We start from the raw sequence: 16,127 nt of genomic DNA, 5'->3' as shown, positions 1-16,127 counted from the left end.
CCCCACCCCATGAATCAGTGTTGCAGCAGACAGGCCCTTGTGGCTCTAATGATTGCTACATGCATCTCAGCAACAACCATCAGGGGATTTTTAAAAACAAGGTTTATTACTCACAAGTCCTGGAGGGTACATGGCATGCCTAGGAGAGGATGAACCTTGAGTCATGCCTTTATTGGGGTCCAGGATGGGGTGCCTTGAGTTTTGTGGGTTCATTCTTTATTAGTGAATTTAAAACATAAGAGCAAGAATTAAAGTGTGGGAAGGAAAAGTCCCGGTCATTCAAGTGGTCAGTTATGTAGCTCACCCAGGACCTTCTAAGAGGATGGCCTGGCCTGGCCCTTTCTCTTGTTGTATAGCTTATTTATTTGAGATGACTATCTTTGAAGTGAGTGTCGGCAACCAAAAGCTTAATGTCGGGCACTTAAATTATTGTCAGAAAAACTAATTGTCAGGTACTTACACTACATGTAATTTAACATTTATTCATTTTTCTATTTTAAAGACTTGTAAAAAATTTAATGAAAAATTGCAGAGATTCATCAGGCTTCTCTCTGAGAAAATATCCCAACAGTTAGTCCATAGATTCCTCTGTTTAATGCTTGGCTGACATCGCAGAACCTTTCAGTAGATGTTATCAATAGATAGTAACATGACAGACAACAAACAAAAAGAAATAAAAGTCTTTATTGCTTTTCAGTGTTTTTTGGCATGGAAAGGTAAGCTTATTTTTTTTTATTGGAATGGTCCTATGAACCGTGGCAGAAGAAATGACAACCCACTGCAGTATTCTTGCCTGTAAACTCCCCTGGACAGAGGAGCCTGGCAGGCTACAGTCCATAGGGTCACTAAGAGTCAAGACACGACTGAGCACTCACACCGTCATATGATTCCCCACACACTGAACTGTGGATTTCTAATGATCACCAATGAGTGATTCAAGAAACAAAGCTTGTGTAAAGGGATGCTAACCATTCTTGCAGGAAATAGAAGTGCCGTCCTGATGTGCTAGCTCATAGTGACACTAAAAAGTCTAATGATGATGGTACTGTTTTTCCTTGCTGAGAGTGTCCTGTGACACTCTGCTGTCTCATAATAAAGATTGTAAGTTGCAGAAAGCTTACTTGTTTGCTAAACTCTTTTAATAAATATTTTACAAGCTTTGTCAGTTAAATTTGTCATCTGACGGACAGTGTCTGCATCTTAAGGTGATTCAGCAGTAGAGGAGAGGTGATAATACTGAACTCGAGGCCTGGCAGCTCCTGTCTCAGATGTACTATTGTTTTAGGTATTCCAAATGCTGCTAGAGTGCTTGGAGCAAAATGTTTGCCAAGGTTTGGGAAATGCTTTCTTAGCAAAAGTGTTGCTACCTCACAATAGTTGTATCTTCTCTCTAGTCTGGCACTTTGGAATTAATATGCCGACCAAATTTGTTACAAGTCTGTGTATTAACATCATGCATAATGATTATCAAACCTGTTCTTTATCACTTCACTACAAAGGATTTTACTCCTTGAGAAAATGTCCCTGCCTTATACTTTTTAAAATATCTCATTCTAAAAGCAGGAATAGAAGGAACATACCTCATCATAATAAAAGCTACACATGACAGACCCACAGCAAACATTATCGTCAATGGTGAAAAATTGAAAGCATTTCCCCTAAAATCAGGAACAAGACAAGGGTGCCCACTCTCACCACTACTATTCAACATAGTTTTGGAAGTTTTGGCCACAGCAGTCAGGGCAGAGAAAGAAATAAAAGGAATCCAGATAGGAAAAGAAGTGAAACTCTCACTGTTTGCAGATGACATGATCCTCTACATAGAAAACCCTAATGACTCTACCAGAAAATTACTAGAGCTAATCAATGAATATAGTAAAGTTGCAGGATATAAAATTAACACACAGAAATCCCTTGCATTCCTATATACTAACAATGAGAAAACAGAAAGAGAAATTAAGGAAACAATACCATTCACCATTGCAACAAAAAGAATAAAATACTTAGGAGTATATCTACCTAAAGAAACAAAAGACCTATACATAGAAAACTATAAAACACTGATGAAAGAAATCAAAGAGGACACAAATAGATAGAGAAATATACTGTGTTCATGGATTGGAAGAATCAATATTATGAAAATGAATATACTACCCAAAGCAGTCTATAGATTCAATGCAATCCCTATCAAGCTACCAATGGTATTCTTCATAGAACTAGAACAAATAATTTCACAATTTGTATGGAAATACAAAAAACCTCGAATAGCCAAAGCAATCTTGAGAAAGAAGAATGGAACTGGAGGAATCAACCTGCCTGACTTCAGGCTCTACTACAAAGCCACAGTCATCAAGACAGTATGGTACTGGCACAAAGACAGAAATATAGATCAGTGGAACAAAATAGAAAGCCCAGAGATAAATCCATGTACCTACGGACACCTTATCTTTGACAAAGGAGGCAAGAATATACAATGGAAAAAAGACAACCTCTTTAACAAGTGGTGCTGGGAAAACTGGTCAACCACTTGTAAAAGAATGAAACGAATACTTTCTAACACCATACACAAAAATAAACTCAAAATGAATTAAAGATCTAAATGTAAGACCAGAAACTGTAAAACTCCTAGAGGAGAACATAGGCAAAACACTCTCCCACATAAATCACAGCAAGATCCTCTATGACCCACCTCCCAGAATATTGGAAATAAAAGCAAAACTAAACAAATGGGACCTAATGAAACTTGAAAGCTTTTGCACAACAAAGGAAACTATAAGCAAGGTGAAAAGACAGCCTTCAGAATGGGAGAAAATAATAGCAAACGAAGCAACAGACAAAGGATTAATCTCAAAAATATATAAGCAACTCCTGAAGCTCAATTCCAGAAAAATAAATGACCCAATCAAAAAATGGGCGAAAGATCTAAACAGACATTTCTCCAAAGAAGACATACAGATGGCTAACAAGCACATGAAAAGATGCTCAACATCACCCATTATCAGAGAAATGCAAATCAAAACCTCAATGAGGTACCATTACACACCAGTCAGAACGGCTGCTATTCAAAAGTCTACAAGCAATAAATGCTGGAGAGGGTGTGGAGAAAAGGGAACCCTCTTACACTGTTGGTGGGAATGCAAACTAATACAGCCGCTATGGAGAACAGTGTGGAGATTCCTTAAAAAACTGGAAATAGAACTGCCATATGACCCAGCAATCCCACTCCTGGGCATACATACCGAAGAAACCGAATCTGAAAGAGACACGTGCACCCCAGTGTTCATCGCAGCACTGTTTATAATAGCCAGGACATGGAAGCAACCTAGATCCTCATCAGCAGACGAATGGATAAGGAAGCTATGGTACATATACACAATGGAATATTACTCAGCCATTAAAAAGAATTCATTTGAATCAGTTCTAATGAGATGGATGAAACTGGAGGCCTTATACAGAGTGAAGTAAGCCAGAAAGATAAAGACCAATACAGTATACTAACGCATATATATGGAATTTTAAAAGATGGTAACAATAACCCTATATGCAAAACAGAAAAAGAGACACAGATGTATAGAACAGACTTTGGGACTCTGTGGGAGAAGGCGAGGGTGGGATGTTCTGAGAGAACAGCATTGAAACAAGTATACTATCAAGGGTGAAACAGATCACCAGCCCAGGTTGGATGCATGAGACAAGTGCTCAGGGCTGGTGCACTGGGAAGACCCAGAGGGATAGGATGGAGAGGGAGGCAGGAGGGGGGATTGGGATGGGGACCACATGTAAATCCATGGCTGATTCATGTCAGTGTATGGCGAAAACCACTACGATATTGTAAAGTAATTAGCCTCCAACTAATAAAAATAAATGGAAAAAAAAAGAATGCATAAAATATCTCACTCTATAGTCGCCATATTAACTACTTTGTGCTATAACAACATATAGAACATCTATAACATCTATAGAACATCTATAACAACATATAGAACTAAACTGAGTTGATTTTTTTTTCTATGTGTGTGTGTATGTGTATATATATGCGTGTGTGTGTATATATATATGCATATGTGTGTGATTAGTTTTACAACCAGAAACAAGAAAAGAATTTTTATTAACCCTGTAGTTATACACCCATTCAAAAGGAGAAATTAGAATGAATTTCAACTATGAAGAGAGTTGGAACATTTTATGTTTGTACAGATAGTAAAGCTTTAGGTTTTTTTTTTTTTTTTTTTTCCAAAATTGATGTGGTAAGGAAAATTATTTGTATCCAGAGGTTTAATACTAGGGCAAGCTATTATTTCTTTATATGTTCTTTGAAGATGGTGGGCTCTTTTATAAGGACATGGAAAAGCTTTCCCATGCTTACAAACCATTTATATTTATAGTGGGGGAAATTCTAATTGCCTGTTTAATGTTCTTTTTCGGTAAAAAGCCTTCCAGAAACCTTTGATTCCATGTTTTCTGGATTACTACTAAACATTTACCCCAAAATAGCACCAGTATATGTGTCTTTTGACTACTCTGCATTCTAAAGACTAAAGTGCTGGTGGACTTGGTAAGCAACTGTGCTAAAATGTTGAAGATCTATAAATCCTAATTGTGGTTAAATTTATTGGGCCCTAGCAGGGGTATTGCTTGGTAAAAAATAATTAGAAGCAAAACTGACCAGTTTTATAGACCAGAATATAAAATAAAATATATGCACATATGTAGAAATATGTAATTTTCATGAGGACTTGTGCTTTAGCACAACTTACCAAAAAATGTTTTGTAGTTTGCTACTGCCATCTACTGGTTCTCAACTCTTAAATGTCTAGCTACTCGCTTACTGTAATATGTATCAGTAGAAATAAAAGGGAATTAGATTTCTGTATTGGAATCTTTAAAATAGTCTTTGCTGAGGGCAAGATAAGATTTTCATGTGGTATATATGTGCTTATATTGTAGTATGCTTTCAGGGAACAAACACATGTCTTTCTCCACTATTAACAGCGTGCCATTTTTCTGTTTGAGTTTCTGATCCAACATTCTTTCCCTTTGTCATCCCTTCCTAGCTTAATGGATCGGGAAGTGGCGTTGCTTGCCGAAATGGACAAAGTGAAAGCTGAAGCAAGTAAGATTGATCTTTATTAAAAGTATTAGCAGTTAATAAGTACCTGCCTCTCAATCCCCATAACAAAAGCTCAATGTAAATGCCACACTAAGAGTTTGTATTTAGTTAAACAGTCTTGAGCAATTGTACTGTGCTGGCATAGGAATGCTTTCAGGTGAAACAACTTTATAATAGCCTGTTTATCAATATTTCCAAATTTTAATATTTTGAATATAGATTTCAGTGTCTACATCATGGTATCTGCCACCTCAGCACCAGCTAAGGAAAATCAGTTATCTTGCAGGTGCCTGGGTTTTATTTTGTTTTTACCTTCAGTGACTGAATAATTCCTTTGGGTTTTTTCCTACTTGGGAAAAAACCTTTGGCATAATCAGAGACTACCAGGTTGCCTACAATTGATCTATATATCCCTGTCATTACCTCTGCAGAACTTTGTATTCCCAGTTTGTTGAAACTTCACTCAGTGTCTGTTATCCTTGACTGAGGGTTCAGGATACCCATGACTAGGACTCTTTGAAAGATTACTAAAGCAGTTTCTGGAAGAATAGTCTAAGTTGAATAATTTGCGGGATTTTGTACAGAAGAACCCAGATAAGCTGTTTCTGTCATTTCTGTTAAGGGTTAGGTTAAACATAGACAGCTGTATGAAAAGAAGAGAATGTCAACTGCACTTTGTACAATGGCATTGATTTAGGGCTTTTCAGCAGTTTTTACCTTCGTGCATTGAATGACAGATTTGTAATTAGGAAGGTTGTTTCTTTTAACCTGCTCTCAAACTGTTGAGAACGGATATAGTTTGAGAGGACTCACAGTTAAATCATTTGTGTCTGTGGTCTTGGGTCAGAGGAGGCAGCTTTGAAGCACTGAGTTGAGTTCAGTTTTGATCCATTTTAACAAAGTGTTGGATACGTAGCAGAGATGCCATCCATTGTTTTTCAGAGGTGAGATTTCACTTAAATTTAGTGGTGTATTCCGAAATTTCTAGTGACAGTCTCAGTCCATTCTTGTACCGATGTATTCTCTTTTTGAAGGTGAAGTTTCAGAGAGGAAAAAAGACATAGTCCTTACTGTTGAGAAGAAGGTGCTTTTTAAAATACATCTTTAAAAAAAAATAAAAATAAAATATATCTTTTATAGAAAAATTTTAGCATATTTCAAATAGAGAGGCTGATATAATTACCTGCCCCCCGCCCCAGCACCCAGCCTTAACCAACTATCAATTCATGGCCAATCTTTTAGTATCAAATTCAGAGCTACAGAGTTTTGCTCAAATTCATCAATTTTATATCAGTATCTTCTTGCTCCCATGCTAAAAATTCTAGTTCTCAATGACACTAATGTAATTACTCTTTTACCAATAATATCAAATTTCTTTTTTATGTATTATAGTTTTATTAGTTATATATTCATAGTGCTTCACAGTTTAGGGTTTTACACACTCATTCATATCTGATCTTAACATCAACCTTATGGGAGATTTAGGTTTTCTGACTTTTTAATTTTTTTCATTTCATAAATGAAAAAACTAATTCCTTGGAAAAATGTGACTTGTCCAAGATCATATACTTAGGCTCTCTGAATTATATGCTATGTGTAGAAATCTGTACTTGACACATTTCTCCATCTTGAGATTTGTAATTTTATCTTAGAATCCTAGAATGCTGAAGCTGAGAGAAAGTGAATTTGATACAAATGACAAATAGATTTTATCTTGGGAGCCAGACCAATAAATCGTTTGTATTTTTTGGGCCTTTGTGTTGAGAAACTTTTGTATGCATGTTCCTAATTTATTGCAAAAGTGTGCCCTTATTGATTAACCTGACATGGGTATGGGCAGCCCATCCATATTTGTGGCAAATCAGACTGAGTAAACCTGCTATAAGACATTCCAGCTCTCTCACATTGGATGTAGCTCTTTAAAAATTCTATTTTTTTCTAACCTAAATTTGGCTAATTTCTCAGTAGGTTACAGGATTCTGTGCATAACAGTTAGGAATTGAGTGTAACTGCATGCCACGGAATGGCCTAAATAAATGTGAGGTTCTTTTTCTCTCATGAAATGAAAGGTCCAGAAGTAAGCAGTCCAGGGCTGTAGGGCATCTCCAAAATGATATGAGGGACCCAGGCTTCTCTCTTCTTCTCCCCAGCCAACCTTACAGGGTGTTTGTCCTCTGTAGTCCCTGGCTCTTTACTCTGAGAGACTCCTTATTGTCTGTTATCTTTTGTGGCCATACCTGATTTATGTACCTCAGTGCAAACTGAAGATGATGCTTTTTTTTTTTTTTTTTTAAGATGATGCTTTTTTAAAAGCAGTAAACAGACTTCCCTGGCAGTCCAGTGGTTAAGACTTCAAGTTTCTACTTCAGGGGGCTCAGGTTCCATCCCTGGTCAGGTAACTAAGATCCACAGCGCAGCCGAAAAACATTTTTTTCTAATTAAAATGTTTAAAAAGTTATTCTACAAAAAAAAGGCTGTGAACAATCTAAATATGCATCATTAGAGAACTTGAGTATTGTGGTATTCTGTATATTCAGAGAGTATATTAGGGAAATATACATGAAAAATTGTTGTCAGTGGTTTCTCCCAGGGAGGGGAACACAGAGTCAAGTGGAAGTTTTAATTTATTTGTTTGGCTGTACCGGGTCTTAGTTGCGGCATGCAGGATCTGTAGTTGCAGTGTGTGAACTCTTAGTTGAAGCTTGTGGGATCTAGTCCCTGACCAGGGACCAGACCCATGCCCTCTGCATTGAGAGTGCAGAGTGTTAACCACTGGGCCACCAGGAAAGTCCCAGTGTACATGCTTCTTAATAATTTTTTTTTAATTGGGAAGAGGAGAAAGAAAAATGACAAAGGATTTGTGAGTCTTTATGAGTCATAAGAAGTGTTTACCATATTAACTGCCTTCGGAGTTCCTCAAGAAGGTGAAAACTGGACCTTTGGTATTTTCACTCTCTGGGTGGGTGGGCAGCTAAGCCTTTGGCAGTGCGAGTACACACTGCAAGGCCTGTATTTCCAGTCCTTCTTTGTCCTATTTAGCAGACCCTAAGTCATGCTCCCTTTCCCTCTACAGTGGAAATTTTGCTTAGCCGTCAAAAGAAAGCCGAACTTCTAAAGAAAATGACTGATGTGGCTGTTCGGATGTCAGAAGAGCAGTTGGTCGAGCTCAGAGCTGATATCAAGGTAAAACTTCCTTCTCTTTTCTGCCTTTCTTCTTACCCTCAGGGACTAAAGTAACAAATCTCCATAATTCATGGTGATATCTAATATATTGAACTCATGACCCCTTCTTCCCAAACCTGGCCCTTTTCCAAGTTCTCTTGCTCTGTAAGTGGTACTGTCATCTGCCCAGTGTCCAAAGTGGAAACCTTAGGAAGTTTCTCCTTTTCCCACATTTAAATCTATCAGCAGACCCTGTCCATTTGACCTTCTGCACAGTCTCAGATCTGACCTTTTCTCTTTGTCTCCACCACCACCATTATGGTCAAGCTACTGTGATCTCTTGCTTTGACTTCTGTAGTAGCCTCTTAACTGATTCCAGTTCTCCACTTGGCCACCACCTTGCCCTCCTCACCTGTTCATATCTGTTCCTCACACTTCAGACCCTGCTTCAGACTTCCCATTACTTTCAGAATAGGCTCTAATGCTTAACAGCCTGTAGGGCTCCGTATGGTCTGGCTCTACTGCCATCCTTTGCACATTGTCCCCCTTGCTCCCAGTGCTTCAGCCATGCTAGCTCTACTTTCCACAGGCATACCTGTTCCCTCCTGTCAGGGCTGTTGCACATGCTTTCCCATCTGCCCAGAACATTCTTTTCCCTCCTTTCTCCTCCACTCCCCCCCAACCCCCTACCCCTCACCATTCCAGCTCACATCTCATTCCTGATCTCCTCATCCTTTCTGACTTTCCTGTCACATCCCCTCTTTGTGCCTTCCTAACACACTTATAATTGTATGTGTAGTTGAGTAATCTGTCTTCCTCACTTGATAGGCACTACTGTGTCTCCAGGGCCCTGGCATAGTGCCTTGACACCTAGTAGGTGTTCAGTAGACATTTAAATAGTTGGTTGGTCAATTCTGATTTTATAAGAGAAAAATGAGCAGTTTGAGATGTTGGTTATATTGTAATCTGTCTATAAAGATTACTTGGATTCAATACTCAGACGTTTTAAATTCTTATGTAAAGAACAGTATTTCTGAGACTAAGATGGGAACCCAAGAGAGGCTAGGTTAATCATGGGTGGTCGTAGACACCACCATTCTTATCAATTGTTTCTCAACTGTGAGCTGTATGAACCAGGGGAGTTGGCCTTCTCTGCTCCCAAGACCTAACTCTGCTCTTTCTGTAGTGTGAAATTTACTGCCATATTCAAGAGGAATACTTGCTGGGGAGGTTTTATAACAGCCTTTGGAAAATAAAAGCACAGACAGAAGATCATCTGAGACCTTACAGGCATCCTGGTTACTATACTGACCTGGTGTTTCATGCAAACCTATATGTGTTATCCGCTCGCCCCTTCCCCTTAGACTATACTGGGGAGAAATAGTGAAGCCAGCAATGTAAGTTTTAAAGTACCATTTTCTGATTAACTAAGGCTATTTTGCTAAATTTTATAGAGAGTCTTCCTCGTATTGATGCCAGTCAGTCTCATTCAGCTATCTGGGAGAAGCCGGAAACCCCTTTGGAATTAGATAAGAATTCTGGCTTTCATAGGCTTCATCTGTTCCCCTTCCCACGTGGTTGAAGAGCTGCTAGAAATATTTCTGCAGGCTGACTAAGGATCTGTTTCTCCACGTTTTCAGTGTACTGAAGTGGGTGCTATGCAATTTAAATGTCTTATTTCCAGATCATTTTATTTCCGTCATTCCTGTTATGTCTTTGGCTCAGCAAACCCTAGAATTTGCTTCAGAATTAATCTCAGACTGATATTACATGTCTGAAGGCTTTGTTATAGAGATTCATGAGCTTTCCTGAGCCACAATATACTCTGAAGCTTTAGGACTTCAAGGCCGAAAACTAATTGTTATTCCTTCTGTCCCAGTTATTGCTTCTAGGCGCATCCCAAGGATTGTGATGCATTTGATTCTACCCCTTGAAAATCCATAGTGGAATTAGGACACCCCCAGACAAAGTACTGCTCTGAGTAGTTCAGTTCTCCCAAATTATATCTAGGTCTTTAACTTTTCTTTCTTATTCTCTTTTTCAACTGAAAAACTGATTCCAGGCTATGTTAGAAATTGTTTATTGAAATAGACCCCAGAAGCACTTTATTCCTGACATTTTTCTAGTCCCACCATTTCTATAGTATAGTTAGTTTTTGACCCAAGAGGTTGGTTACTTCTCAGCTCAGTCTGCTTAAAAGGATTAAATTACTTGCAGCAGAAACTCTTCTGATTTGCAAAGCTGACTTTTCATATGAATGATTTTCCAACTCAAGAAATTGTTCCTATTTCAAGGGCTAACAAATCCTACTTTGTATAAAGAGGTGCAGTGGGTTTCCTAAGGAAGTTTCTATTAAAGAACACCAAACCATTTATTTAAATGGAATCATTGTTGTAACTATGGACATTTTTGCTGCCTCTGCCTGTGTATATAGTGGAGCAGTGTGGAGAGTAGCCAACAGTGGAGAGAAAGATGGCCCTCCATCGTGAGTTCCTTCTCCTTCCTTCACTTTCTCTTGATTTACACCTAATGACCATCATACAGCATTTCATAAAGCTCCCAAATGGACTTATCTTTGGACTCTTAAAGAAAATGGCTGGATTTTGTCAGCCACCCAGCATTGGTAATATATGGCCACTTAGTGAAATTTGAAGCACAGAAAGAAATCAGTTGAAAGTAATCCTGTTCATATGTTTATGGTTGGTTTAGTCGTTAAGTCGTGTCCAACTCTTGTGACCCCGTGGACTGTAGCCTTCCAGGCTCCTCTGTCCATGGAATTCTCCAGGCAAGAATACTGGAATGGGTTGCCATTTCCTTCTCCAGGGTCTTCCTGGCCCAGGAATTGAAGCCAGCTCTCCTACATTGCATAGCAAGTTAGAAATCCCATACATTGTTTGTCTCATCTGGAGGTTTGTCTTTGTCTTTTCTCCAGCACTTTGTTAGTGAACGTAAATATGATGAGGATCTGGGACGAGTGGCCCGATTCACCTGTGATGTAGAGACCCTGAAGAAGAACATTGATTCATTTGGACAAGGTGAGATGGTGAGAGATGCAGGGTGCTGGAGACGATGAGCAGACCACCACCCTCTCCAAACTAGAGACTGAAGTGCTAACTGGCTTCTCCCCTGATTCTCCCTCCCTCTTGGGTTTTGGTTTGCTTTCTTGCTTTTATGAAAAGGGACTCAGAGACACTTAACAAGTCAGTGAACACAGATGCTTTGAGCTCTGAGGATGGGCATTTCCCAGCTCCCTAAATCTGTGGTGGTTTTTTCATCATTTTCTGCTGAGCTGCGAGGTGTTTGGCTACAGTGTAAAGAGCATGTGCACTGGAGTCAGACCAGGTTTGAATCCCTGTGTCTATACTCTGTATGCTGCCCTCAGCTTACTCCTCTCCAAAATGGAGGTAACACTACCTGCTCGGCCTGGCACATAACCCGGGATGGTGGGGGGCGAGGAGGCGGGAATAGAGATGCCTCTAAGATGAGCGCTTGTAAGTGATGCATCAGTCAGACCCAGAGAACCTGAGCTCAGCTCTTCTGTTCTTTAAGTCTCGGCGTAAAAATGAAATAAATGTTTAACTTAGGGCAGGGATTGTGAACTCAACATTAGCCCAGGCTTAAAACCAAGGAAAAAAATCTAGGGACTACTTTTGAATTCTGACAAAACTTGAAAATGTTAATATTTTTCAACTAGACTGATATTTTGAATTTGGAGTTAACATTTGCAGAAAGAACCTTAGGAAGATAGATATTTGTTGTGAAGACTAGTTCTATTCGTACATAACTCATCTTGCATCATTCAAATGTTTAAAAAAGAATTTAGCTTTTCATTTAACTTTTTCTTTCTTTGCGAAGTCGGTGCTTTAGAATGTTCCTTGCATAGGAAACTGAACATATGGCTCATACTATTGTTCCTAGGCTTAGTCAGCCACTGGAGCCAAAGCCAGGCGTTGAGGTGGTAGGAACGCCAAGAAATCATTAGTTGGTGGGGGGATGGGCCACTCTGATGGATTGTTACAAAGCCGTGGGGATTTGGAAGGAGTGGAGGAAGAGGGCAGAAGGGAGGTTTTCCTTCCTGTTACCTCCTTAAAAGCTTAGCTTTACAAATACTCAGACAGTTCTTTATCCTAAATTGCTCATTGTGGAATGGGGAAACAGGGAGAACATTACCAGTCATGCTTTTCTATCACGTGACCACATCTTTCTCATATTTCTGTCTCAGTATCCCATCCAAAGAACAGCTATTCCACCCGATCTCGATGTAGCTCGGTTACATCTATGTCTTTGAGTAACCCGTGTGATACCTCTGCTGCTGCTGCTTCCACCTGTGCCTCTGCTCCCAGCCTTACAAGTGCTAACAAGAAAAACTCAGCACCAGGGGAGACTCCTACAACCACAGCAAACTCCAGTGGCCGATCCTACCAGCCTCATCGAGAGGTAACCTAGCTTCCACACTGAGCAGGTTAGGCAGAAAAGCTTTTAAACCAGGTTGTCACAGTTTAAATGCTGACAGCTCAGTACATGACCCGCTTCTCTTTATGCCCCTTCCACACCTATCTTGAATCCCTCCGGCCTCAGTTAGTTCCAGAGAAAGGGTTTGGTGTGTATGTTCCAGTTCACCAGCCAGTTTAGATTTCCCGTTGCCAGGACTACTGACTTTCTGATGTTGGCAGTGATCCTCGCTGTCGTAGGCAGTAGTCTTGCCTGGTAATTGGTCACACGGGAGTCGTGCACCCATCTGGAGGTGGAAAGCACCACAGTGGTAGGTTCGCCAGAATGCAACTGAAGCAGCAGCTCCCGGGAAGCCCAGGGAGAGCATACCCCGGAGAGAGAGGAGCATGAACCAGGTAGGGCAGGGAGCAGACCCTAGAAAGTTGAAGCAGAATCCATAGTTGCTTTTCCTTGATTTGAAGGAGATACCATAAGAGTCATCCAAGGCAGTGCTGTGAATTACCCTGAAGTAAGTAATTCTTCAGACTGGTATTACATTGGAATTGGAGGACAAAAATAAAATCCTATGCCATGAGCTCTCTGGGTTGTACTGTGAATGTGTTAAATGTCACAGCAGAGTGATTTAATCTGTGGTTCATGATATATAGCAAAGTAGATCATAGTGAAGCTTATTTTATTATTCACATCTTCATTATCTTTACCAATGGCTTGTGATCTACAAAATTCAGACATGTGATCAGACACTTGACCAATTGAGGGCTTATAGCAGCCCCAGAGAATGTTTTTTCTTCCTCAGCCCAGCTAAAGAAAAGCACTTCAGTGGAGAGGAGCCTGAGGTGAAAGGCAGAGGGGAGATAGTGAAAGATTTATGAGTTTTCATTAGGTCTGGGTTGGATCAGCTGACCAAATTCTGTGAGTATTAAGAGAGAACCGAGTCCCAAGCATGGGATACCACTGCTAGGCTCTCAGAATACTCCTGTACTGTCCCTCCAGGCCACGGAGCTGGCGGCCCAGGGGGAATCGCAGAGTCCAGAAAATCTGTCCCGCAGCCCTGTGTCAACTCCTGAAGTATTTAAGATAAACTTTATATTTCCAAATGGCGACAAGTATGATGGGGACTGTACAAGAACATCTTCTGGAGTCATTGAGAGAAATGGAATAGGTATTCATACCACTCCGAATGGGATTGTCTACACAGGAAGCTGGAAAGATGACAAGATGAATGGTTTTGGAAAACTTGAGCATTTTTCATGAGCAGTATATGAAGGACACTTTAAGGACAATATGTTTCATGGACTGGGAACTTATACATTCCCAACTGGAGCAAAGTACACTGGAAATTTCAATGAAAACAGGGTGGGAGGCGAAGGACAATATACTGATATCCAAGGACTAGAATGGTGCAGTAACTTTCATTTCACAGCTGCTCCAGGCCTGAGGCTAAAGCTCCATATGTAGATAACCTGCATTAAAGTTTTAATGTGGTAATTGCAACTTTTACTTGTAAGGAAAACAACTAAATCTGTCATCTGAAATAACTTCATACACTATCTAGTTACTTTTGCCAATAAAACCATCAGTCATTTAAAAAAAGAATACTCCTGTACATTGAACTGGCACACATGGGGTGCCCTTATACCACTGTGCTCTGAACATTGTATTCTTTTATCCTTAGGTATTGCCAGGAAACAGACGAGGAGGACAAGGCTACAGGCCACAAGGCCCGAAGTCCAGTGACCCCACAAACCAAGGGCGACATGACAGCATGGGTCGTTACAGAAATAGCTCATGGTATTCATCTGGTTCCAGGTACCAGAGTACTCCATCCCAGGCACCAGGAAACACTAGTGAACGGGGCCAGGCTCACCCTGCAGGGACCAATGGGACTGGAGCCAGCATGGAGCCCGGCCCACCCAAGCCCTCATTCAGGAAGGGGCTCCCCCAGCGCAAACCTAGGACCTCTCAGCCTGAAGTTGTGAACTCTTGAGGAAAATGCCAGCCGGTCTCTCTCTTCTTTCCCACACAATTCAACTTGGTAACTGGACTTTAGGAAACTTATAGTTAGATTTAATAACAGAAAAGTTTACGTATATCACTTTTTATGCCATTCTAAATATTTTGCCATTCTGAGTATTTTGGTTTCTTCTCTCCTCATTTCCTCTTTACCATTTTTGGAAGGGAAGCTGTTTGTTTTGTTTTTTTTTCTCTTGACCTTTCCCAGTGAGATGGATTGATTCTGACTGGTCATTTCCACCAGAAATCACAGGCAACTGTTGCCAGGTTTCCCAAGGGTAAGCAGTGTTCTTCCTGGTGCTCCAGGCCTTCCGGAGGCCTGAAGAAGCCTTCCTCAGCCAACCCGACTGTCCAGGCATTCAGGAGAAGATGGATCACAGCTGGTCTTGCTGCCTTTCCGTCTAAGCAGAAGCCGCACGGGCCTGTCAATTTCCCTGTAAACAACAGCGTGACCAGGAGAGGCAGCGAGGGAGTTGTGTACAGACCTGAATTAGCCAGAAAAGGGGAAATTGAATAGGTGAAGATGGAAGAACCCTGGGACACATTTGAGAATCTGCCTGTGCTCCTAGACTGTGCCTGAGACTGACACTCAGATTGCGGTTTTAGTCTCTCACTTGGCAGCATAGCTTAACCTGCGGTTTCTTCCATATCCCCAAGCCTTGTTTTCTATTACCTTAGGCTGCAAACCAGTCTAGGGAAGTCTATGGGAAAGTAGCATTAATTCAAGGGAAAAAAGTATTTCTTCATTTCAGTGTTTGAAGATTTTTGTTGCTATTGTTCTCCCTCTTTCCTGATTCCTATTCTGACCCTGAACCAAATTTGTAGCAATATAATTAGTGTTAATCTAAGGTGTCAACCGTCCAAAAATTGCTGCAGTCAATCTTTAGAGTTGAATAAATAAAAACAATTGCATAAACGTTCCCACGTTTGTTTCACTGCAGGAAGCAACTTCATTTCATTACTCTTTTTTTCTGGGCCTCATGGGGTAGAAGTCACTCGAACAGCTTGTTTGGGGCTTCAGTGAGGGTATCCAGTTCCTCAGTCATTTGTCCACTGCTTTAGCTTCAGAACCAGATTAAATACAAAAGTCAGGGTGAGCAGATGCAGCTGTTTCTCTTGGGAAGAGGTCTGTAGCAGACGGAAGGGTAACTTTCCAAAGGAGAACCTACCACCTCTGAAAAATCAACTGCCAATAGCTCCACCAGGCAGCCAGAGGCTCTGTCTACACCCCTGTCCTCCACCCTGTCCCTTCACAGGAATAGCGGTTGTCACTATGTAATTGGGTTCCTGCATGTGGCAGGTGGTGCCGGTGTCAGACGGCCGCCCCATAGCTGCCCCAGCCTCTATGATTTAATAACAGCAGAGCCTTTTCTTCTCAGCGTTTGTTCTC

At 40.6% G+C, this 16,127-nt stretch overlaps 1 protein-coding gene across 3 annotated transcripts in view; it reads left to right on the top strand.

The window, feature by feature from the left end:
* The window catches only part of SPATS2 (spermatogenesis associated serine rich 2), a 149,369-nt gene extending 133,716 nt beyond the window's left edge, over positions 1 to 15,653 (top strand). The window contains exons 9-14 of one of the 3 annotated variants that reach the window (XM_065934491.1): positions 5,055 to 5,113; positions 8,184 to 8,293; positions 11,205 to 11,307; positions 12,495 to 12,709; positions 13,718 to 13,886; positions 14,400 to 14,603. In XM_065934491.1, coding sequence (XP_065790563.1) covers positions 5,055 to 5,113; positions 8,184 to 8,293; positions 11,205 to 11,307; positions 12,495 to 12,709; positions 13,718 to 13,886; positions 14,400 to 14,461 — 718 coding nt within the window. In that variant the 3' untranslated portion in view covers positions 14,462 to 14,603. Of the gene's footprint in view, positions 1 to 5,054; positions 5,114 to 8,183; positions 8,294 to 11,204; positions 11,308 to 12,494; positions 12,710 to 13,717; positions 14,321 to 14,399 lie in introns of those variants that run through there. The other 2 variants (XM_065934489.1, XM_065934490.1) reach the window with 2 other exon arrangements.
* Positions 15,654 to 16,127: the final 474 nt, after the last annotated feature.

Source organism: Muntiacus reevesi, chromosome 4 (genome assembly GCF_963930625.1).
Source record: "Muntiacus reevesi chromosome 4, mMunRee1.1, whole genome shotgun sequence".
Classification (NCBI taxonomy): Eukaryota; Metazoa; Chordata; class Mammalia; order Artiodactyla; family Cervidae; genus Muntiacus; species Muntiacus reevesi.
This window is presented reverse-complemented; position numbering and strand designations above follow the sequence as displayed.